This window comes from Oculina patagonica, chromosome 7 (genome assembly GCF_052425735.1).
Source record: "Oculina patagonica isolate OP01 chromosome 7, crgOcupat, whole genome shotgun sequence".
Lineage (NCBI taxonomy): Eukaryota > Metazoa > Cnidaria > Anthozoa > Scleractinia > Oculinidae > Oculina > Oculina patagonica.
Genome location: NC_135764.1, coordinates 30,421,646 through 30,446,693, shown reverse-complemented (window position 1 = coordinate 30,446,693; position 25,048 = coordinate 30,421,646). Strand labels below are relative to the sequence as shown.

Genomic DNA, 25,048 nt, shown 5'->3' with positions numbered 1-25,048 from the left:
GGGACAATTAGAATTGTCCACGGTCGGAACAGAAGGCCGAATGTGATTTATCACCTTGGTCCGCCGTCTGTTTATGTGGCTGATTGATTTCTTTCAGCTAATCAATTTAGCTTGATCGAACTGATTTCATGGCTTCAATTTTTTATGATTAGGGGACTGTTTAGCCCCTATTTGAATTGGCCCGTCGAGAAACTTCATTCCAAGTAAGCTTTATGACAACTGACAAGTTCTTTCAGCTCGGATCTCGGCACTTTCCTGTCCGATGCCGGTAGCTAGCTAAGCTTAGCTAAGCTTTTCATGCCCTCGAAGTCAGTGACGTAGAGACGGTTTGTTCAAATCAGGAATGGGGACAGGAGCGAGCAAGAATTCTTTGCGATCAGTAAACACAGCTGTTACCGCGACCAGATGGAAAACGAATGCACACACGACAGCTTCAAACTTGGCGCCACCAGAAAAGGACACTGTTCAGGCAAGCAGTCAGAACGATGTCAAGGCCGACCAAGGGAGGTAGGGCTACACGTTATACAATGTAGTTATGCCTTATATCTTTAATATTATTAAGGTACTTTGTTTCGTGGGCTAATCAGAACATCTGAGACAGACCCGTCCTCCATAATTAAAAGACAATGCAAGCTTAATTACTGTATTTTCTTTCGATATAATTACGTTCAGTTAACCATAAATACAAGCGAAAATAATGAACGACGTTTCGGTGACATCCTGGCACCATTTTCAAGTTAAAATTTATATGCGAAAGAAAGTTATTTATACTAAGATAAAGGTGTGATAATGAATAAATTAAGATAATTAAAAATAACTGTTCAATGTTCATGTTCATTAATGAGAACAATGTCCGTTCAAGCCTAAACAAATACCTTCGCGCGAATTGAGTCCGACTGAGTGTTATTAAAGGCTCGGTTTCTTCATGCGAATCCACAACATTTTGTGGATCAAGCAATCGAACTTTCCCTGACATTTCTTTAAGATCTTAAAATTGTCGGTCAGGTCGCCATCTTTATCAATTCGGTGTTCATTTTTGAAGGTGTTTTCCAATGGCTGAATAGACTTCAGCACAGGTCTGTTTATTCAAGAATTTTGTGTATATTAATCAGTTACTAGACTACGAGCCCGAGTTTTCTATGAGCGAATATTCAACGAGGTGCACTACAGTCCAAAACCTACAGTTTTATGTACATTGAAGAAAACAATAAGAAAACCAATCAGATTCGCTGATTTTCAATAGAGCACGGCTGAGCTTTAACTAAAATTTGATAGAAACATTGGAATGCGAAAATTTCCTTTCTACTTTTTTCCTATTTTTTTGACAACACACATCGGTGAATTTACATGTTCACAATTTCAGAGAGTTATATCAGAGACCATCAGACATCAGTTTGTAATGGCTTAATGCTATCAGTCAATTTATCATCTCACTTCAACCACCCAACTCAAACAGATTAGATCACACCACAGCACTCGAGGAACTCTATCACGGTCCAGACAGTGTTGTGGGTTAATTACTTCAGGGTGGGGGGAGGTACCTACACCACTTAGGCCTTCAAACACTGACCCTGGCAATAAAGACAGACTGCTTGTAGTCTGTTTTTCTCCTGAAATTTGTAAGGGAGTGCAAGGCTTCAGCGAGGGTTCAGGGCATGCAAGAAGGGATTGGGGCAAGACAAGAGTGCCTGCGCGCTTACCCCGGGGGATCAAAGAAAAATGTCTCGTCTCAAGCCCCTTCTCATCCATCTGCCAGTTTGCTTGCGCCTCTGATAAAACTGCTTGCTCCTCGGACCCTTAGGAAAAAGACTGACTACCAGTAGTGTACTGGCAATTTAGTCATGTGCACATGCTGTTTTCAAGACAAAAAATGATGTAAGTTGTTCCATTTCTGTTATCAGTTTCTCTTCCCACAATCAAAATTGTAAACTAACTTAAGGTAATATTACTACCCTGTTCAATCACATGTCCCCATATAGGCTAAATAAGGAAGTTTTTTGGGTGTCTCGTGAGATGGGGAGGGGGGAAAAATTATGTTGTAACCAACTTCTGTCTATTGCCTTTTTTTTACATGTTTCTTACATTTTTATATTAATTTAAAAATATTTTTATTTGCAATTCCTTAAACATGACAGGCCTACCAAACATAACAAAAAGTCCGTTAGCCCAACTGTGGCTAGCTCTAGGCAAACTCCTTCTGAACAAGGAAAGGACAAAGAGAAATCCAGTGAAACTAAAAATGCAGCAGCTACAAAGCCACAACCATCTGGAGATAAAAGTAAAACAACAGCGAAGAAAACTGTGAAAACTACAGAGACAAAGAAACCAGCTTTGACAAATGCTGCTCCAAAAGAAACAAACACTGTTGATAATGCACAAAAGAAGAAGGTCCAACTTTCATCAACGTGAGTCAAAACCTTAAAATTGTAGAGTTACATTTATTAGTTTTAAACAAAACATATTATATTTTGATAAAAAAATTTAAAATTAATTTGGTCTTAATTTTTAATTTTTGAATTTCTGATTATGGAAGATTTTGTAAAACATTTAAGAATGAACAGTAGTGATATAAAAACATGTCATCGCCGATACATCATGTTTTCATATCGCTACTATTCATCTAAATGATACTTATTATTTTTGATAATAATTAAAAAATATATATTTATCTGCATAATAAAAAGTTATAATAACATATATTGATGAGAGTCTTCTTTTGTTTAGATCTGATCTTTGCCAGAAGGTGGAGAGAGTTTTGCAAGGATTAATAGAAGAAAACTGCCCAGTGAATTCAAGAACCATTCGCATCTTCCTGAGTTCCACTTTCACAGGTAAATTGCTATCAATAATTAATTTAGTCTGCATTAAGAATTAGGTTGGGAATATATCAGCCTACTTGATAGTCTCTAAATTTAATGATGCCATCTTTGCAAGCAAACATAGCTATTTTGATCCACTAATGCTAATAATTAGACAATACATGACTGTTAAAATGAAAGAATGAGGAGAGTGGCTACAATCACAAGCTACAAATTCTTATAAATAATATTAATAATAATTTATTTAGTATTCATTGACAACTTTTTATTATTGTTTAGCTGGGTTGAGAGAGACAACAATACAATGCAAGAGTCACTACTAGTCAGGCTTGAATACTGAGTCTTATTAGCTTTGCATCGTTAGGCTATAAGCTTCTTCACCTTCCTCTCATATGTATTCCATGACTACTGTAGGAAGATAACACTTCTTTTTTTTTCTAGACACAGAACATGAACGTAACGCTCTCATGGAGTATGTTTATCCAAAGCTGAGGGAATTCTGTCAAAAGAAAGGCTATGAATTCCAGGTAAAACTCAATTTATCAATCAGTGGTCAGTAATTGGGTTAAGTTTTGATTACATAATATTTAATATTCCAGTTTAAAAAGTTTTTATTGGACATTTTTTGTCAAAAAAGTCAGCAGTATTCTAAGAAAAAACCTGGTGTGTGAGTTAAATCCCTTCTAGCAATATATATGGTTTGTCCTTATTTACATAGGCTTGCAACATGTGCAAAGGACTAAGTAGCTGTCAGTAGCCGCTGCAGTCCTTTCTATGTATTGCAGACCTATGATACTGACCGATACTATCACTACTAGGTTGTGGATATGCGATGGGGTGTGCGAGATGATGCCACAGACACTCACATGACAACTGAACTGTGTCTGCAAGAAATCAAGGCCTGTCAACAGATATCAGTTGGACCAAATTTTGTGGTGAGTGGACAAATTACTTTTTGATTTACAGTGAACTCTCTCAAAGCAAACACTTCTGTAAGGCCGACACATCCTTAAGGCAGACATGGTTGGCTGGCTGGTTTTGGTGGAATTCACTTGATTGTCTGTAACTGAACTCTCTTTAAGGCAGACATCTCCCTTAGGCATACAAGGTCGGTTGGTTGGCCCTAGCAGAATCTCACTTGTTTGTATGTAACTGGACCCTTGATCTTTAAGGCAGACAACTATCATGTCTATGTAATGTCTATGTAAGACAGACAGCTTGAGTTGGTCCCGAGGGTGTAAGCCTTAGCGAAAGGTTGCTGTAGTAAGTTGTAATTAAAAGTACTTTCCAGTGGCAGATCCAGACCTTCAGATAAGTGGGGGTCCTATCATCCGGACCCTGGAATAAGTGGGGGGCCCACTCTTAAAATGTAAAACCTATTTTTCTCGGCTCTACAATCCTCTATTTGGCCTAAAAAATAAGATGGCCCGGGCCCCTCCCTCGAACTGCCAATGCTTTCTGTTTTTCACCAGGCTTATATTAGCCGAGTAGTTGTAAATGATGTCAGCGCTGAACTTTTTTCAACAGACCTTGCTTTCAGAGAAGTATGGTTACCGTCCATTACTGCCGTCCATTGATGCTCAGGAGTTTGAGTTAATCCTTAGCACAGCAACTGAGACTGAAACAAAGGAACTGCTTACTAAGTATGAAAGCTAGATTTTAGCAACAAATACTGTAATGTTAAATTGATTTCAGTGTTTTCGCTCAGACTTTCTATTGTCAGGTAAAGCAGTGGCTGTCTTAGAGCCTCTTCACAGAGCCCGATAACAGGGCTGGCCCGGTTAGTGAGACAAATTTTGTCTTCCATCAGTTTATATGGGAAATTTCAGCCCACTGTCCCCTTTTTATGGTGATGAAGTGTTCATATGATAAGATTTCCAGTTACCGGGATCTTGGCCGTAAAAACCACTGAAGATCACAGTAACTAGGCTAGCCCACCTCCTCATATGAACACATTGAATTTTTTACAAAGGAAAGAAGGTTAGATCTCAGAAACCAGGCTAGCCCAGTTTACTGGGCTCATTTGAAGAGGCCCTTAGTTGCTTCATGCTACAGACACTAAAATTAAGTGTCCCACGGCCTGGTAATCGGCTTGACAAGACAATTACCTTCTACCATAAAGCAATAGCAACTATTTCGTTTTCCCTACAGGTGGTATAAGAAAGATGAAAACTGTTTCCCTGCATCATACATTCTTCAGCCTGTAACAATGTGGATACCAAACTATTTTAATGATAGCGATCAGTCCCTCAAAGAACAAGCACAAAAAGAATGGCAGAGTGAATATAACATGATGAGGGAATTCCTTCAGCAAGCAGCCAAGAAGGTGTTTACAGACAAGGATATCTGGCACAAATATATCAGATCAGGTGAAATGGAGTTTATTTTAATTGGTTATTTGATTGCATTTTATGGTAAAACTATCAAAAACATATTTAGGAAATCCAAAGATTTTTTTCACAATAAAACGGGGTGGTACAGGTCATGCAAAACCTGGAAGTCATGGAATTTTAGAATTTCATTTTCCAGGCCTAAAAAGTCATGGAATTTAACATTACTGTGTTTCATGGAAAGTCATGGAAAATGGTATTGATTGTACAAAAATAAATGAGGCAGGTTATTTTTTCTGACAGAAGGGTAAAAACGCACCCGAAATCAAGTTAATTTTTAAAAATTTCCAAGAGAAATGGTCAAATTTAGGTCATGGAAAACTTTGAAAAGTCATGTAAAAGGCCAAGGAAAGTCATGAAATTTCAAAAGTTCAAAAGAATATGAACCCTGGTAAAGCAAGATAGATAATGTTATCGTAGGTAAACCATGCAGAGACAGATAATCTATCAGAAGTCTGTTCTGCATTCAGTATGATAGCTCTGCAATACGTCCAAAAAAAGATAAACTTCATATAATAGGATTACAATACTGACTGATTTAGATTGACAATCTATGTAGCATCATAGGTTTGCAAGGTGTGTATAGAGATAGATTATTAATATATTATCTACTCTTTTTCAGTTTGTGAAGTAGAAATAGAGTATGGCCTCTTACAAGCTGAAAACCTAAAACGATCCTGTGTATGGTTTCACCGAATAATCAGCGGACTTGACTCATCAGAACACGCAGGGAATCCCGAGGTTCTAAAGTATACTGATTGTTGTTTCGATGAAATGTGCCTCATTGACGGCGCTCATCCTCAAGCTCTTTTGCACAACTTGAAAAACAAGAAGATGAAGGAAGCAATGCATACAGAAAATATTTTCACATATGATGCCCCTTGGACACCAAAAGGTAATAAACATCACAGCACGAAATCAAAAATCTACTTAACTTTCCAAAAAATGTAAAGTTGGAGTGTGAGCTTTACGGCAGTGTTATAAAGGCATGTAAAGGTCGTAAAGCTGTGTTAAGGTAAAACCGCCGTAAATGTAGCCCCTTACAGAGATTTATGGCGTACCGTAACGATGAGTGAAGTTCAACTTTGCGTCTGGGTAAAGTTTTGTAAAGACAGGCTTTATGGAACAGAAAAGTTGCAGGCCTTTTAGTGCCACGCATCTATGCTTTATTAAATCTTAATTAATTTAACATCATATAATGGACTGTCCTCCAGGTAGCAATACTGTATTCTTGATTGATTATTTTTCAAGCGCTTTCAAGGCTTTAAATAATGGAATTACATTACCTAGGTTCAGCACACTATCTTTCAATGATTTTTAGACAGCAAAGCCAAGTGATCTTGCGCATTGGTCTTGTAATCTGGAGATTCCTAGTGGTTTTAAGCCCCTCCGCCTTGCCTCCGTTAACATTGCCTGATAACAAAAGTTAATGTGCAAGAATTCCTTTGTGGGCTTATTCATGTCAGTCTGTGAAGATGGAGTTCTATTGACCCAGTTCATTCTTGTTTTTGTTTCAAGGCATTGATCCAAGTGCCAACATGATACACAGAAATTATCTTGATCAATTTTGCAAAGATTTTGAAAACAAGTTGAAGGATATGATAGTGGAGAGCATTACAGAGCACAAAGTAGCTGAAACAGACAATCTTCTGTACACCGAGGTGGTACAACACACACTGTTTTGCAAGAGAAAAGTTAAAGTTGTTTATGGAAGAAAGTCAACTCTTAAGGTAATGGGATATATTATTAAGCCTTTTTACCCTTCTTTACACCAGTTGTCACCTCCTTTTCTATCGTTTGTGTTTTGACACTGCTTCCCAAACAGAAATGTAACCTGACACTGCGCATGCTGGCCTGATGTCTAGCTAGGCTTTGGAGAAAATGGCTGATGGAAACAACATTTTTCAAATAATAATTGTTATCTTTTCTTATCTTACAATCTAGTCTAATCTATAAGTGCTAACTGGCTTGATGGGCCACTAGGCTTGAATGATGGCTTTACTTAAGCTTAACTTTAACCTTTTAACTTGACTGTCAGTCCTTTTGCATGTAGGATATTGAAGACTACGTCCGAGGCCCAAGTCAATACCCTCTGGTAATTCATGGGAAGTCGGGTTGTGGCAAAACAGCTGTTATTGCCATGGCAGCCAAGGCGATAAGTGATTTTATGGATGAAAACGGTTGTATATGTCTGAGGTGTGTGTAAAATAATTTACTGTAATAAGTTGTTAAGTTCTGATAGAGATGGGGAGTCTTGTCGTTTCGCTTAAGAGTATAAATTGAAGGGGCAAGAGCAAGAAACGCACTTCGAGTTTTGGCCAAATTGAAAATTGTCACAAACAACTCCAAATTTCGCACGCAAGTTCATTTACGTGTGCTCAACACTGCCCTGTATTCAAATTCGCTGGTCTTTCCTTCGTTTTCGAAAAATAACACATGCAAAAGCTTTGCAAAACGCCTTTGTTCTTTGCATACGTAATTTCTTAAAAACGAAGCTAGATCCAGCAAATTTGAATACAGGGCAGTGTTGATCACACGTAAACGAACTTGCGTGCGAAATTTGGAGTTGTTTGTGACAATTTTCAATTTGGCCAAAACTCGAAGTGCGTTTCTTGCTCTTGCCCCTTCAATTATGGATTTTGGTCTTACTGAGGGTGTTCAAGACAAGACAGAAACGCCAATTTTTCTAGTCATCAACGTCGAACTTGTTTGGGGTTGCATGCGAAGAAAAAAAACACTGCCATACTCATTGTATTGGTGCCCTTTTTTAAGACCAATCAAGCAAAAACAGATTATATTCTAGAGGTCAAGATCCAGATAGAAAGATACCAAGCTTAATAAAATGCTTGAGCCACATCCAGATTAGCCTCGCTCCCACACAGTCGTTCTTTGGGACGATCGTGTTTCCTCCTCCTAAGAACGACTGCGTGGGAGGCTACATCCAGATTGGTCTTCTTTAGGTGTTAAACTAAAATTTTCTGATGAGCATTCCCCGTCCCTTTCATGCGACAGTCGCCCCATCTGGGGACTCAGGGAAAGGCCCTGTAGAAAGAAGTCATTAAAAGTACAGTATTAAACAACATTTTTATGATTTTGTAGGTTTCTTGGAACCACACCCAAAAGTTCTACAATTCTCCGGGTGCTCAAGTCAATCATGTTACAGATCAAACATGTGTACAAACTTACAACCAGAATTCCACGTGTAAGTAGTCTACGAGAAGTACCATACGTGTCGCGAACATAACATGACGCGAAAATTAAGTGACTCACATTATGTCAATAATCAAGAAAGAATGAGTTTAGTACCACTGAAGGAAGGAATTTTCAATGTAAATGGAGGTCGTCCTCAATTGACTCAAGAAAAGTAATTCACGTACAAGCATGAACTTCTTGTGGACACTATGAAAACTGCTGTTGTTACTGTTGACATTTAGCCTCGCAGTTGTGTTTTTTTTGTTACATTTGACGTTTTTATTCAAGGACATGTCAAATTATATTGCTAAGGAAATACACATCGTGTCTTACTTAAAAACGCGAAATTAAAGTGATTCAAAATACAAAATTTTCGCTAAATCGCGAAATTTAAGTGACGCGAAATACGCGCACCTTAAAATCGCGAAATTAACATGTCGCGAAAATTTCATGTAATAAGGTAGTCTTTATTTCAATAATTTTTATTTAACAATATACATTTCATCATTTGTGGATGCGTTCTTGTGTTGCATCAGATAATTTTGCGAGAGTTTGTGCGTAAGTACGACCTAAAGGTTCCCATTGTTAGCGGTTACTAATTTTAGCGATTTCAGTGAGCTGAATGAAAATCGCTAAATTTAGTACCCGCTAACATTTTTCTTGATCAAATTTAATATGCGTTAGATCTAAGTACTCCCGCCCCCTTCTCCTCCTCCCTGAAGAAAAACAAAACTTAACATAGACGACTAAGAAAAAATGGCTGCCGTGGTGAAGGGCAAGAAAGCTTTCCCTGACGTCCAGGGGCGTAGCTAGCCTATAGGCCCGTAGGCCCGGGCCTACAAATTTTTCAGCTGACTGTTTTTTTAAATGTACAGTAGAAAAGAAAAATCAAGGTGATGCACTTTCAAGAGGAAATAGAAAGCAACTTTTAATTAACAATTAGACTACGAGCCCGAGTTTTCTATGAGCAAATAGTCAATGAGGCGCGCCGAGTTGACTATCGCTCATAGAAAACGAGGGCGAGTCTAATTGTTTTAGTAGAACTCTAAAGGATTGCAGTCCAAAACCTACAATATTGTGCACTTTGAGACCAAAATCAAGAAAATTACCGCTTAAAGAGCTACTCGCGCGCGCGACTATTTTCTATCGGCGAATAGAAAACAGTGAGGAACCAGTCAGATTCGCGGATTTCCAATAGAACACAGCTGAGTTTCTACTAACATATCTTAGCATAATACATCTCTCAACTCTCCTATCCTAGCCTGATGAAATCAAGGCTTATCTAGCAAGTGCACTGAAACCGTGGAGCCTTCTGGGTTAGGTGACAGGCAAACAAACAACAGCATCTGTTGTTGAAGAAAAGTGTGTCTATTTATGAACCAGCGAAAATTAGTACAATTTCTTGTTATGTCATGTTAGAACTTAGAAGCTGCCGAAATACACACAGAATAACCAAAAAGTCGGAAGGAGAAAGTATATGGTCTTGATCGCAAACCCCTCCCCGGTGGACCTAACTGCCTGTCCCCCCCCCCAAAAAAAAAAAATCCCTAGCGATTGACCAGGCCTACAACTCTTCAATCAGCTAGCTAGCTACGCCCCTGCCTGACGAGGACCCATTTTCTGACAGTGCTTTTAGTCTCTCACTGCTTTATATTGTTGATTTATTTTCAGTCATCTAAGAGTGTCTTTGATCAGTTCCCCAACTTTTTGTCAAATGCTACAAAAGAACATCCATTGGTAATTATCCTTGACTCACTGGATCAGCTCTCACCTCTGCACGGCGCACGGAAATTAACTTGGTTTCCAAGGAAACTGCCTCCTCATGTAAAGTTCATTGTGTCTACACTGCCTGATCAAGAATACAAGTGTTTTCCTACGCTTAAGGTATTGTAAAAGATTTGCCTCTGGAGAATTAATCATTGCTCCCTTGTCCTAGCCTGAATTTGTGCGGTCGTCTCTGGTTGATTACTCCCGGCCAGAGAAAATGGCTGAAATTCAGGCTACTCCACAGGCAGCCCAAGCTTACAATGTGAACTCTATGCACAGCCGTCAATTTATAGACTTTGTATGGGAATTTCACTTCAGTTCTCAAAATGCTAAATACAGCCATGAATGTGGAAATAAACTTAACTTACCTAAATGTGGGGTTGTTTTTGTGTCTTCTGTGTGATCCAGGGTTAATCTTGGGCTGCCTGTGGCTACTCCCGTCCTTGTACGCTGTTTTACGGTCAAATGACTTAGTAGTTGATTGCCATATAAAACTCTAGATCTTCATTCAGGCTAAATGAATTCAAAATGTCTTTGTTTAAATTTCAGGCGCTTTTCAAAAGTCCCAAGTGTTTCGTGTCCATTCCTGAGTTGTCTTTAGATGATGTGTCCGACATACTGACCAATTGGCTTAACACCGAGAAAAGGACCCTCCAGGAACATCAGCTACAGGTGCTCAAAGATGCCTTTAAACAGTGTCCCCTTCCTTTGTTCTTGAAGATCTCCTACGACGAGACGCGCCTGTGGAAGTCATATTCTGCGCCCAGTGAGACTTATTTGGAGACAACAATACGGAAAGCTATTGACAAACTTTTTGAACGAGTTGAGATACGCCATGGCGAGGTTCTTGTACGACGTGCACTTGGATACATTACGGCGGGTAAGTTACGTAATAAAGTTTGTTAGAGCCGATTTCAACTCAAAGCAAAATGAACTTGGATTCAGTCACCAAATTTTTAGTGCGCAAAAAAAACGCGGGAAAACATTCAAGCGCCTTGCATCAAGCGCGGGAAATCGTGTAACCGTCAACAAGCGCGGGAAATTGTGTAATCGGCATCAAGCGCGGGAAAATGTGTAACTGACAATAAGGGGTGGACAGCTCCAGGCGGAAGCGAGCGAAAAAAAAAAAAAAACACAAGGGAAATTGTGTAACCGACAATAAAGCGGGAAATTGTTTAACTGGCGGTGAGACCGGGAAATCGTGTAACCGGCATCAAGCACGAGATTCAATCGTGTAACCGGCAATAAGCGCGGGAAACTGGTGGTGATAGCGGGAAATAATCATAAAGCGCGGGAAAAACGTACTGAAAGCGCGGGAGAACGTGTTCCATGTGTTTCTAATCAAAGAGCTCAGGAAGGATAAAATGGCAAACGAACATAGAAAAATGTAAGACTAGTGACACCCTGATATAACGAAATCTCTATGTTTCAAGAATTCTATGATAGGCAAGTGCGGTTTCACATCAAACGTTCACCGCTGCTTTCATGTTAATATTTGTTCTCCTTTCTTGTAAAAAAAAGTGTCTAATTCAAACACTGCTTTGTACCACCAGCTTCACTAGGTCTGACCACAAACGAACTGGAAGACATCTTGTCCTGCGATGAAGTCCTCCTCCATGATGTGTTCCAGTACTGGACGCCACCCATCAGACGGCTCCCTCCCCTGCTGTGGGTCAGAATAAGAGCGGATCTTGCCTCATACCTGGTGGACAGGGGGGCGGACGGCACCCAAGTCACGTGCTGGTATCACCGTCAGTTTGCTCAAGCAGCTGAAGACAGATATTTATCTGATCCGTTTGAGAAGAAGCGCTTGTGCAGCTCCATTGCTGATTACTTCTTGGGAAGAAATTATGTTGGTAAGCTAGCACTCAAGTTTGGTTACCCTCAGAACAAAAGATACCCCTACATAAGTTAAGGTACTAAGGGGTTGCTCTTTGCATATTGACTTTTAGGGACGGACCATTTAATTTTTTTTTTTTTTTTGGGGGGGGGGGGGGGCAATTTCTTCTGAGTAGGAATTTTTTTGCAGCATTGGTATTTGCAACTGAGAAATTTTTTTTAACAACAAAACCTTCTGCAAGATTTTTTGCACCATTCGTGTTACCAGGGGGGGGGGGGCTTCAATTTTTTCCCGTGCTTACTTGTGCACGATATTTTTTATCCTACTTTTCTTGTGGAAGAATTTTTTCGTACTTGCCCAACGAAAGAAGAACAAGAAAAAAAAATTAAATGGTCCTTCCTTTAGTGGGACATAACTACATGTACAGCCATTATTTGGTGGTCACGCATGAGGACAAACGTTGCGTGACAGCCCAAGTAACGGTTGCAACGGGGACAAAGTGGACCACGACTTTTTTTTTTTTTAAAAAAAAAAAAAAAAAAAAAAAAAAAAAAAAAAAAAAAAACACAAAAAAACAAAAATACAAAACCACGTACCACACGGTTCTTCTAAAAAGGGTTATTATCCCATGAGTATCAAGTGCTGACAAATGATACTGTTTCGTTTTTGTACAGAGGAGGGCACGAACGAGACAACGCTGATCCACGACAAACAAGTTCGCCTGGCGAGTATTTCAGGTCAGCCTCTGTTATTGTCCAAAGGCAGATACAATTTGAGGAAACTTCACGAGCTGCCTGTTCAACTGATTCGCAGCCAAAGATGGAACGAGTTAAAAAGTGAAGTGCTCTGCAACTTTCACTGGCTCAGTACAAAGATTGAAGCGCGTTCACTAAGGTGAGGTACATGCAAAGAAATAGATATGTTTGTGTGTCAGTGTCCCTAAGCACTTATTCTACCAGAATTCACAATTCGCTTGAATATTCCCAATCTTAACCATCGACCCTTGTTCTTTTTTTGGTTCAGTATTAGTCAACAGTCAAAAGTTATTTAAACTTGAGGTTTCCTTCAGTTTAAACTTAAGATGATCTATTTTTTTATCGCTAAATGCGATAGATGCGATGGCATTATGGGTTACTGAGCCCTTTGTACTCCAAATTGAGCGGTCCGGGTTCAATCCCTTGCCAGAGTCGCTGTCTTGTGTTCTTTGGCAAGATACTTTACTCTCACAGTGCCTCTCTCCACCCAGCCAGCAGTATAAATGTGTACCAGCGATCTCTTAAGGTCGGGACACACTAGGCGACAAGTCGCTGCAACATGTCGCGGGGACAAGTTGCTGCAACATGTTGTCTCGTGTGACATGGTGCATTTTTGCGAGGTGCGACAGAATTTTTTTGCTGCGATCAGTCGCACCAATCAAACCAGTTTGAATTGGTGCGACTGATCGCAGCGACAAAATGAGCGAAAGCAGCGTTGTCACAACGTGTGCACCCTTCTGCGACAAGTCACTGCGACAAAATATAAATTAATCAACGAGAGGGCTTCATGCATTTTCGCCGTATTGAATTGTAAATCTAGTTCATACATTCCCACTCTTCCAAATTCGCTGCGTGTGCACCGAACAAGAGCTTTGTCACAGCGACTTGTTTTGAAGCAATACGCACGGAGCGACTTGTCGCCTAGTGCGCCCCGACCTTTAGAGTAATCTGCGATGGACCAGAATCCCATCCAGGGTGGTAGCAATACTCCTGATCACTTCATGCTACCGAATCCGGAATTATGCGCCGTTGGATACGTAGCGCTAGGCTGGCGGAAACTTCATATATTTTTTTCGTTGTTATCAACAGGTCTGTGTTGGATAATTTCCATGCTGCCATGAATGCTGTCAACGACCCTGACATTGCTGCTGTCGGAGAAACCCTTCAACTCGCTCAAGACGCCATTTTGAGCGACCTGAAGCAACTACCTGGGCAATTTGTAGCCAGACTTTACGAGGTAACAGGCTATCAGCACGTGATTTCAGTCGGGGGAACAAGTGCCAGTTGATGGCAACGTCACTTCTTCGAGAAGTGACTGAGCCTGCGGTTTTCGTCCGTGAAGTTGCTAAGCAACATGACGTATTTATACGTGTGAAGGCTTTCGGAGCACTCGTGATCGCTCGCGCTAGTTTTTGATTGGATGAAACAATTGGGAAATTTCGGGTGCTTCAACGAAGATTTGCCAAAACTAGCACTTATTCCCCCGACTGGATTTGCCAGCTTTTTAGAGTGATTCGCAGTTCTAAATTCGTTTTTTTTTTCACTGTTATTTCTTCGTTGCAGTGTAAAGTGCAGGATTCCGCTCACGTCATTTCAACCAACCTATCGCCGGTAAGTCTTTTTTTTTAAATTTGCATGAACCTGTTTATTTGAGATTTGGTTCCAATAACCTTGAAACTCACTCCAGATTTGCTTAACATGGGAACATTTACAAGCTTTTAGGTTGTTGCCTTTCCTTTAACACAGGTCTTATCTAAGCTTGTGCAAGATTCTCGCAACCCACCAGAGCCCGCACTTATCCCGTCCAGAGGTTTCCTGACCCCTCCGGGTGGACAGTTAGTACAGACATTAGTGGGACACTCGGCTAGCGCGGTGTATGGACTCTCCGCCACCAGTGATGGCAATTGCGTTGTTACAGGTATTTCGCTCTCGTAAATTAAGGCTGGTATTCACTAGCCGACGGAGACGTAGCGGGAATCGTAATCGGAGTCGTTAAATCGCTTATGACCTAGTTAAAATCAGAAGTCGGAGTCGTAAGCTGAATCATAGCCTCAACGGAATCCGAGTCGGAAGAATCAGAACGTGTCCATTTTCTTCCGATTCCGCTTATGACTCCGTCGAATATGATCCAGTGAAAACTAGATTGTCGGCGTCGCAAGCAGAAGAGGAAGACAAACTGATCACAATGCTAGCTCTCGGGCTCTCCGAGTACCTCCTTTCTGCTTGCGAAACTGACAATTTGGTTTTCACCGGATCGTAACTAACGAGTCATAAGCGGAGTCGGAAACTCTGTCTACGGTTATTTTCACTAGATCGTAACGCTTTGCGCTTCTGTTTTCGACTCCAAGTCCCTTTTCTAGTGAAAACCAGCCTTTAATGCTACGGAAACAAGGATAAGCTCCGGCCTGATGCGCTTCTAGGCCCGAACGCTGCCTTAACCTTGTTTGCGTCAGTTGTTAATCATCGTATTCTGTTTTGTTTCAGGATCACATGACGGTGTTGTCAAAGTCTGGGACATCACGGACGGCTCCTTATTACTGACCGTGCCGGAAGCTGGGGAAGAGATTGGCAAGGTCACGTGCTGCTGTGACGATGACATCATCATTGCTTCCTCCAAAAGTGGAATGAGTGCGATCTCGTTTGAAACTGGCGAAATTCTTCATAGGTAATTTAATTTTACGTGAATGTGTTTATGTTGCATGTTTTTCAACTTCTATTTAACAATTAGACTACGAGCCCGAGTTTTCCATGAGCGAATAGTTAACGAGGGGCAGCCGAGTTGACTTTCGCTCATAGAAAACAAGGGCGAGTAGTCAAATTGTTTAAGTAGAAACTCTAAAGCACTTTAATCCAAAACCAATTTATTTTATGTATTTTAAGCCAAAAATCAAGAACAGTTATCCCTTTAAAGAGCAACGCGCGGGATCGTGTTTATCAATGAATAGAAATCAGTGGGAAGACCAATCAGATTCCCGGATTTTCAATAGAACACGACTGAGTTTCTACTAAAACTGTATTATTCATATAATATAGATGATAAACAAAACAATTTTCTGTGTTTCTAAATATTTGCAAATTTATAGAAAAGATTTGCTTATCGGCGAACTGAAGCCTCACAATTTTTCTTTTTTATTTTCGTATAACAGAGTGGAAACTAAGTATTTTGAGAGCTATCCTCCGTTCACACTGGCCGGCGAAAAAGGATCCAAAGTCGTCTTCCTCAAGGAAAAGGGTTTGCATGTCATCATGACTACTTCTGGCAAATTTGTGCACCAATTTTCAAGCATCAATCCAGTCGGAGGCGCAGGACAGAACAGCTTGCTAACATCCTGGGATGACATCGTACTGTGTAACTCTAAAGAAGATGAAAATTACTTGAAAGTGATTGATGCTCACAGCTTCAAAATACTCCATTCAATCAGGGTATTCGATGAAAAAGATGAAGAAGAGCTCCTTCACCTTACTCAGGTATCGATGAAATCCGAAAACGAGGTTCTTGTCGCGAAGAAAATGAAGATTGACCTGTACTCGGTTGATAAAGGAGAATTGTTACGAACGTTCAAGTGCAAAATCGACGATTGGATTCGGAACTCATCGCTGGACCCCACGCAGAACATGTTGGTCTTTCCTAAACACGATAAAGTCGCTCTAGTTGATCTCGAGAGCGGCGAGAGAAAAGACGTCCTACCACATCCTAATTACGTTTCCAGGACTTTCGCCGTCAGCTGTGACGTCATTCTCACTTCCGGCGGTGACAACGTTGTCAGGGTCTGGGACCTAACTCGAGAGGATGTTCATCAACAGGTTGAAAAGCCCGAGACTTTGATGAACATTTATTCCATCCCCGGCGACTCTCGACACCTGGTAACAGTCGGCCGATTGGGGATTGACAATTTCTGTGTGACTATTTGGGATTTACCTACTATGCTTCCAGTGCGCAAAGTCACTGGCATCACAACAAGTTACCTTCAAATCATCAACGACAGAAGAGCTGTTATCCGTGTGGATAAAAACGTGGCGATTGTGGACTTGGATACGTGGAAAGTTGTAACGGTCCTCAAAGGAAAAATCCCAGCGTATGATTTCTTAGGCGTGGACGATATCTGTGTTGTGAACGACAGAACAGAAATTCTTACCTACTCGCCCGATCGTAAGAATTTGACGCTGTACAACATCGAAACAGGCGATCAAGTCGCTGTATTAAAATCGGGCCAATCCCAGCTTGACATTCGCTCATTCCTCGTGAATTCAGAAGGGACTGTCGTTGTGTGGAATGTGGCGAGGCCGTGTGACCAGTTGCAAGTGTGGGACCTGGAGACGAGAGAGCAAATTTTTGTTATTCAGAAGGAGGGGTGTGAGAGGTTGACTAGAACGCACGCGGGGTTTACCCCGGATGGTCAGTATTTCGTGTCCAGTGCGAAAAAGACGAAGAAAACTGACTGTATTCAATTCTCAGCTGTGTGGGATGTGCAGAAAAGTGAGTATAAACACCGTAAAATGCCGATCAACGACGCTCCCGGAAATAAGCCTAGCAAATCTCACACGCAAAACTAGTACTTCAAATAGATAGCCCCCCACCCCACCCACCTGCGTGTGAGGCTGTATATTAAGTAATACATCAAACACGAGAGGCAGTGTTTCATCGGGATATCCAAACACCGAGAAGAGAGTTGAAAATACGACGCGCAGTGGAGTATTTTTGTCGAAATTCGAGGTGTTTGGATAGCCGATGAACCATTGTCTCGAGTGTTTGATATATCTTTTCAATCGAAACAAAAACTACGGAGTAAATGAAGAAATAAAATGGTAAAAATCTATACGTATTAAGACCGGGTATCCAAACTTCCTTCACGGTTATGATTTTCTTTGTTTAAACGTGACGAATTATTGATGAGTTTGAGAAGCTCCTTAAAAGAAAGATTTTTAAACATCTTTTGATTATGATCCCCCTATTGTAAACTTTGTATTTTGTTTGAATAGAACCTGCTTTTCGCTGCATATTGTTATGCAGAGTTTTATCATGTGGTCAGTTCTCTTTGTATGTACCTAAATTGTTTCAGACACAAACCCCCTCCAAATACAAATCCGAACATTTCTGAAACAAAGCTCCTTGTGACAATTTTTGACTCCTTTCATTTGGTTTTCCAGTCAACCAATCAAATACAAGAAATGTGCAAAGACCAGCAAGGAGAATTTGTATGTCCATAATAAGAATGTGCCTTTCAAATTTCAGAGGTGCTAGCGCACGACTTGCGTTTTGCGGATGACACAGACACCATTGCTCTGACAGTAATGGATAACACTCGCGCAGTGACAGCGCACAAGGACTTAAACATTGTGTGCTGGAACATCGAGGAAGGTATGAAAAGAGATTTTTTAATTCCACCTCTCTTGTCTCCTAAAAGAACACTGAAAAACGTAGTTTCTGTAACAGCACTTATTTCGGCCCTCACGCAACGCTAATCTCCAGTACCTAACATAGCAGCTGACTTCATCGGAAGCAGTAATTTTAGCGGTAAAGGCTTGGCTAAAATTAGCTTTACTTGTGAAAACGCCGCTGCACAAATATACAGAAGTTGCACACTCCGGGTAATGGGCTCCTGCCAGTAACTTGTTTTCAGTGCAACTTTTTTTAGGTTTGGCAGGCAGCGAAATCTTCCTATGAAACTGTCACTGTCGCAAAGTCATGCGCTTTCTTAAGTTCCCAACTCTCTTGCCAATCTATAAACTAATGGTCCTGCGCGTTTTTTTCACACTTTAGGAACCCTTCTTCATATTCTTCCCAGCAGCCATTTCAGCAACCTGCGGATTGATGTCATTGCGTCAGAAGGGGACCTGGTCGTCTCCTATGACGAGAAGACGCTGATCATGTGGGACATGAAGGCGGGCACACAAAAAGCCTCTTTTACGGCGGATAAGGTGAGAGAATTGACGGAGTACGGAATACCATGGCACATTTAGCTTACATCCATGGACAGCCAAAGTTTCTGAGTGTGTTCAGCGTAAGCGTAGTCTAGTCCCTGAACTCCCTCTTCCGCGCGCCCATTATAGAGGTTGAACCCAGGCGCGAGAAGAGAGAGTCCAGGATAACTTGCATGCGCATGGGTTCAACCCGTAAAAGTTATCGTGTACTCTCTCTCTCTTCTCGCGCCTGGGTTCAACCCCTATAAAGGGCGCGCGGAAGAGAGAGTTCAGGGGCTGGACTAGTGTAAAAGCTTTTGTATCACAAACGTATCACCATAATTGGCTGGTGTAAAATTGATAACAGCGATAATTTCTCAAATCCGGTCTGCAGATAGCTAGTCAGTTCTGAGCATTTGCTGTCGTATCACAATTTGTCCCCTAGTTCATCAGGTTTCTTTACTTTCGTCTATTATAGAAAATAGATTGATTTTATCTTTAACGTCGAAATTTATTCAGTCCGCCGTTTTGAATTGTAAATTTATTGACAAAGCTGTTTGTCTTGTCTGGCAGGTCCTTTTACAAAGGCCTTTTTACTTGTGGTCTTAAGGTTACAATTTGGTTCTTTATTACACCTTTGTATTGAGAGGTGTATACATAGTTTTTTTGAGGGTTTTCATGGAACGAGATACAACGGCATCAACACTAATTTATCGGCAAAAAAGCGACTGATTAAACCCGACGTCTGAAGAGTACAGTTGAATCCCGATAATTCGAACCTTCGATAACTCGAATCTCCCGCTAACTCGAACCTTTTTCGATTTCCCTCCAGGTCATTTCTAACTAATTTTACCCTCGATAACTCAAACCCCCGATAATTCGAACCTTTTTCGATTTCCCTTGAAGGTTCGAGTCATCAGGATTTAACTGCATATTTTTTCTTCATGAAATCACTTCCAGGACAAACTTTTCTTTACCCACATCTCCTAAACGAATTGGTTTCAAGGCGTATACAGATTTGTCTGAAAGCAAGCAAAATCAAAACTTTCGTTTTTCCTAAGAGTCAAAAAGTCAAAAGAATGGCACACTGCAACTTGCAGCGCCACTGGAAGCGAGTCACTGACTAAGTCAGTATCCTACAGATTTAGGTGAGTGAAACGAGGATACGTTTATACCGAAACACTCCAGAGGAGGTTTATGAAAGTGTCTCTCGACCGTGCGCGAGGCATCGGGAGTGACTTGATATGGAAAGCTGGGTTGGCATTGGCGTCCTAGAAGGGTACCGAACCAGAGCTGTTACGGATATCACCAGATCAGCCACAAGTGGCGATGCGATGGAGGTATTCGTAATAGCACCCTACGCTTCCGGTTACTTCAAAGGGCCACTCTAGCCTTATATAACGATCGCTATTGAATTCCTCGCACCTGTGGTACAAGAAATTTTATTTCTCGGCTAAACCACAGCATTTTATTTAAAGAATAGTCCGAATGGCTTTGAGGCAAACGAAAATTGACATTTCTGTTGAAATTTGCTCGTCGAAGCGATTTAAATTTGATTTATTTCGAAAATTGCGTTTGCGCATGCGTGGAAACGTTTTATGAATTAATCGCTCTACTGTTAGATGGATGTTTATTTTTGATCAAATTTTAACATTTTAGCTTCTTTCTCCTCTTTTAATGTAATTTTTGAACGAGTATCGGTACAAATTATATTTTCTTAGTTTATTTAATGTAACATGTGTAAGAAAGGGATTTCCGGCGCTTCGAAATGAATTTTCAAGAACTTAACCGATCAAATGAAAGCGTGTTCTTCTTAAAGAATTCTGTTTGTTTCTATCTAGCTATGATACATAGAGCATTTACATTCTTTTTTTGATCTCAAGAGGATTATTTTAATACACGAAGCGTTAAAATATTAAGTTATTTCTCTGCGGTTTTAATCAAATCAGAAATCAGAATTATTCAGAAACGCAGGTCAATTTCTTGCACTATTTCGATTTTACCTCTTTCATTTCTGAAGCTCCAGTAGATCGTATTTTTCTCATCAGTTAAATGGCCAAAGAATACAGGTTCTTTTCGCTCAAAAAATTATTAGCGAGAAAGAAACAAAAGCGTGATTTCTGCGTTTTCACTTCGCCAAATCTTTCTTAACTCATCACGCGTCTTGGCAAACTTAGCTGGTATTTATTATTTCTTGTCTTCATTATTTTTTTTTCCACAGGTGACAGCTGTACATCCCGTGGGGGAGGGCCAGTGTATTGCTCTTGGCTATGAAAGTGTTTTGCCCTTAGTGCTTCTTACTCTCCAGGGAGGGGACATAAAGCCGTACGAATTTCCTACAGAGGGTACGAAGGCCATGGCTGGGACAGGTATGCTACAACGAACAATACGCGCGTAAGTAAGATAGCCTCCCATGCACCCTAAAATCGGCGGCTGTGTGGGAGGCTAGGGTTAAGAAGGTTTGATCTGAACCCAGGGGGGGTACCCCGGGATCCAAGTGACGGGGATGTGCGAAGGATTTTTTGGGGGTCGAAATTTTCGATTCCGTGATTTTTTTGGGGTAGGAGAATTTGGCAGGTATTTTTTTTGGGTGACTTGATTTAAATAGGGGATTTTTTTTGGGTATTAAAATCAAACTAAAGTGCCTTGGCGCGGCCTTGGCAATTTAGGGGTAATTTGACTAGGGATTTTTTTGGGCGTTTTTTTTGGTCCAGGGATTTTTTTGGGTAATGTCGGGAGACTTCGGGATTTTTTAGGGTCCTGAGTTTTGCCTCCATTCGATCATCCCCGTCACTTTGATCCCGGAGTACCTTGGAGATCTGAAGTCAATATCACATAATGACGAAGTCTTTTTGATGCTTTTTTCCGAGACGTTTACGTGTTTTGCATTGCGTGACGCTGAGATTGATGCGAATGCGTGAGTCAAGCAAACGTCAAACTTCTATGATCAAATTGTTGATTTTTAATTTTTATATTTTCGTGTACAATTAGAATTTGTTACTTATCTTGCCATCGGAGATCATTTTCTTTTGACCTATATTTCAAAAATTCAGGTGAGCGGCCGCGGCCGCGGGCCGCCATAAATTTACCTTTTTCCAAAGCTTGGTTGTGAATAATAGAAATTGACGTCGAAGGTTCAAAAACACCTCATGAGTTGAAATTATAATAACAATAAGTATTCAAAATCAAATGAAGAGCAACAAAAACTTTGGACTTGTTCATCGTGCAATTTTCTTTCTGCGACATTTTGCATCATGTTTCGAAGTATTTAAAACTTCGCCTTCTGGTCGAAACTTTGTGTTAACTGTTAACCGCTTTTTTTAGGCGTGCAGATTGTCTTTGAGGGTATCAAGGGTATGGCCATCGAAGAAGAGGATAATGAAATCGGAAACGACGAGGAGGAGAAAAAACAAGCTCAAGAAGGGAATGATGTGACTGAATGAGCGTGAACTGTTTTGTCACGCAAGTTGCCAGGGTTGCATGGCCACTAGTGTCACTCAAGTTCGCGGCGTTGTGTACCCGTGACCAGCCGATAGAGGCCGTTTTTACTTCATCAGGTCGTGAACTGTCCAGCGATGTGTGACTGGCTGAAAAGGGGCGCTATCTATAAACTGATTTGTCACACACGTTGACAGCGTTGTGTGACTAGCTGAAGGTAGTCTCTCGAGCTGATAGCGCTGCGTGACTGTGACCAACAGAGAGAGTTGTGCTACTGTTAGAACAGTCATTGGTGGTTTACAAGATAAACCCCAATCTCTTCCCCTGCATGAAAAGATATACATAGATATTTTCGAGTAAGACTAAGTTATTGAGAAAATGCTGTTAAGAAATTACGTGCAACACGACAAAGTACAAGTCCCCCATGGTGGTAAATTGTATTTATTTTATAGCTGGAATAATATAAATTTTAATTTATTTGTGCCAAAAAGGAAGTGTTGATTTTTAAATTTTCTGTTTTCATTTGCTCCTGTATTGCTTTTTATATGGTCATTGTAAATGTTCCATTTGATTTCTTTAAATGCAGCTACAGTAGAACCCCGGTAACTCGAACTCGGATAACTCGAACAACCCCGCTAACTCGAACATACTTCCATTTCCCTTGGATTTGAACTCACTTTTAAGTCATTTTTACTCGGTTAACTCGAACTCGGATAACTCGAAAACCCCGCTAACTCGAACAAAATTTAATTTCCCTTGATCAAAATTTGGGTCAAATTTACCCCGATAACTCGAATTCCGGTTCTTGCAACTCGCCACGGTTGCCCATTGATTAGAGCAACAAAACATGTCACCTATTTGCAGCCTTTTTCCACTCTTATCCTAAAAAATTATGATCGTATAAGAGTTTCTGACGAAATAAGTTTTATTTGCACTGTGCTGTATACTGAGGTGCTGAAAATCAGTAAGCTATCAATTATTAACTTGGCAAATTAAATATTCAATCTACCCCGATAACTCGAAACCCCGCTAACTCGAACGGTTTTTCGTTTCCCTTCAGAGTTCGAGTTACCGGGGTTCTACTGTGTTGCCACTCTTTTCAGGGGGCACCCAACGAGCAAATTTTACAGTTTTTACGATATAAGGGACGGACCATTATTTTTTTGGAGGGGGGGGGATGAAAAATATTGAAAAAATTGTTTGCACGGCCAGGAAAGACAAAATAAATTGTTTGCAAACACGATATGTATCACAAAAAATAGTTAGAATTTCGAAAAAAAATGTTTGCAGAGGTACATATACTAAAAAAAAGTTTGCAGAGGAAAATTTTTCATCCCCCCCCCCCCCCTCCAAAAAAATAATGGTCCGTCCCTAAGTGTCCTTTTTGTGTGATTTAAAGGCTCATTTGTAAACTCTAAGAAAATTGTATCTTTTCGGAGAGGCTAGCTGAACTTTCCGGCAAACATCAATAAATTTTAGGGAACGAAAAAGTTTTACCCTAATTTACGAACCGCCGTTGTCTTCTAGAAAATCGCAGCTGGCCTTTTTTCGTACCGGCTAAAATGACAATTTTTCTCTCTCCGAAGACAACAGGCATTACTAAAGAAAACTCCAGTTTTTTGTCACACTTTTGTCCGAAAATCGTAGGCAATTATAGGTCTTCACCGAAACGGTCTATTGAGTGCCCCTGTGATATCGTACCTTTCTCGATTTAGCCAATGATTCCTCCAATCAGTCACAAATCCTTCGTCAGACTAATTGTGAAAATTGTCTAGCAAAATCTTCTTTCGGCAAATCCTTCCTTATTCTTATAAAGAGCCCAAATCCCCCCGGGGGGGGGGGTACTTCATATAGTGGCCTATACGGGGAGGCTCCGCCCGAAAGGGGTACCTTTTTCAGGCTTCAGGTATATAAAAGGGTAGAGATTTTACAAGTTTAGGTATATGAAAGGGTATGTAAATCCGTCATTTAGGTTTTTAAGGGCCTTGAATTAAAATATTTCGAATAGACGCACTTAATGGCTGTATTATTTTAATTTATAAAGCGCAACATGAAAATGACAAGAAAACGTCCTGTTCTTAGTCTATGCCAAGTCTTTTAGGTATATGAAAGGGGTACCTTTTTCAGTAAAAGCAAGAGAGGATAATTATCCTCTCTTGGTAAAAGGTATACGAAAGGGGTACAATTTCTGTGAAAGTGGTATATAAAAGGGTAAGGGGTAAGAGCTTGGGGCGTAGCCTCCCCGTATAAAAATCCGGGACCAAATCCTTCCTCGTACTTCGCATATCTTTCTCGCCATCAAGAACTACGTAATCGCATCTATCACAAATCGTTTCTATCACAATAAGAACTTCATCAGCCAAGCCCTAGAAGTCCTCAAATAGTTCAAGGGACAAAATCATCGCTAACGCTAACGACATCCTATTAAAAATATATCCCTGGATTAATAATACCCATCGGAAAATTTCTCCATGCTAGCGGCTTTTATCTAATCAATTCTTCTTTTTCCATAGAACGCAAAATATAGAATATGTGCCTCGAGTTATGCCGGGGTGCGCGCTTTGCGCCGAGGTCTTCGTTTTCGACACTGATCGAAAGTCATCTATCAAAAAACTTCATTTATGGAGAAACTGCTATTCTCGAATTGTAATGAAGCACTTTCTCATCCATCATAATAAATCTCGCACTAGAATCGAGGTGCTAGACATGCATGTTGTTTTTAGTAACATCCGGTGGATAATTGTCAAACATAATTAATTACCAGGGACCTAAGGCAAGATGTCGAGTCGCCATTATTTAGATTTCCTGGCTTTTTTTAGCTCGCGATCATAGACATCTTATTTGAAAAGAACTTACAGCAGAAACCCGATTTCTCGACCCTCGGTTTCTCGAAACAATATCCTTTTCCATTGGATGGTACTTCTCTTTAAATTTACTCCCAATTTC

The 25,048-nt window shown here is 40.5% G+C and overlaps 1 protein-coding gene across 1 annotated transcript; it reads left to right on the top strand.

Annotated features, from left to right (window-relative positions):
* The first annotated feature begins 35 nt into the window (after positions 1 to 35).
* LOC144661501 (NACHT and WD repeat domain-containing protein 2-like) lies at positions 36 to 23,592 on the top strand. The gene is made up of 24 exons (XM_078522283.1): positions 36 to 507; positions 2,136 to 2,405; positions 2,725 to 2,831; positions 3,261 to 3,346; positions 3,638 to 3,754; positions 4,347 to 4,462; positions 4,971 to 5,188; positions 5,832 to 6,104; positions 6,728 to 6,939; positions 7,263 to 7,405; positions 8,309 to 8,411; positions 10,073 to 10,285; positions 10,718 to 11,048; positions 11,722 to 12,024; positions 12,683 to 12,902; positions 13,853 to 14,000; positions 14,327 to 14,374; positions 14,510 to 14,681; positions 15,248 to 15,428; positions 15,910 to 17,240; positions 17,997 to 18,122; positions 18,525 to 18,682; positions 20,886 to 21,033; positions 21,989 to 23,592. Exons 1-24 carry the CDS (start codon positions 344 to 346, stop codon positions 22,105 to 22,107), a joined length of 5,307 nt encoding a protein of 1,768 aa, XP_078378409.1. The 5' UTR covers positions 36 to 343; the 3' UTR covers positions 22,108 to 23,592.
* Positions 23,593 to 25,048: the final 1,456 nt, after the last annotated feature.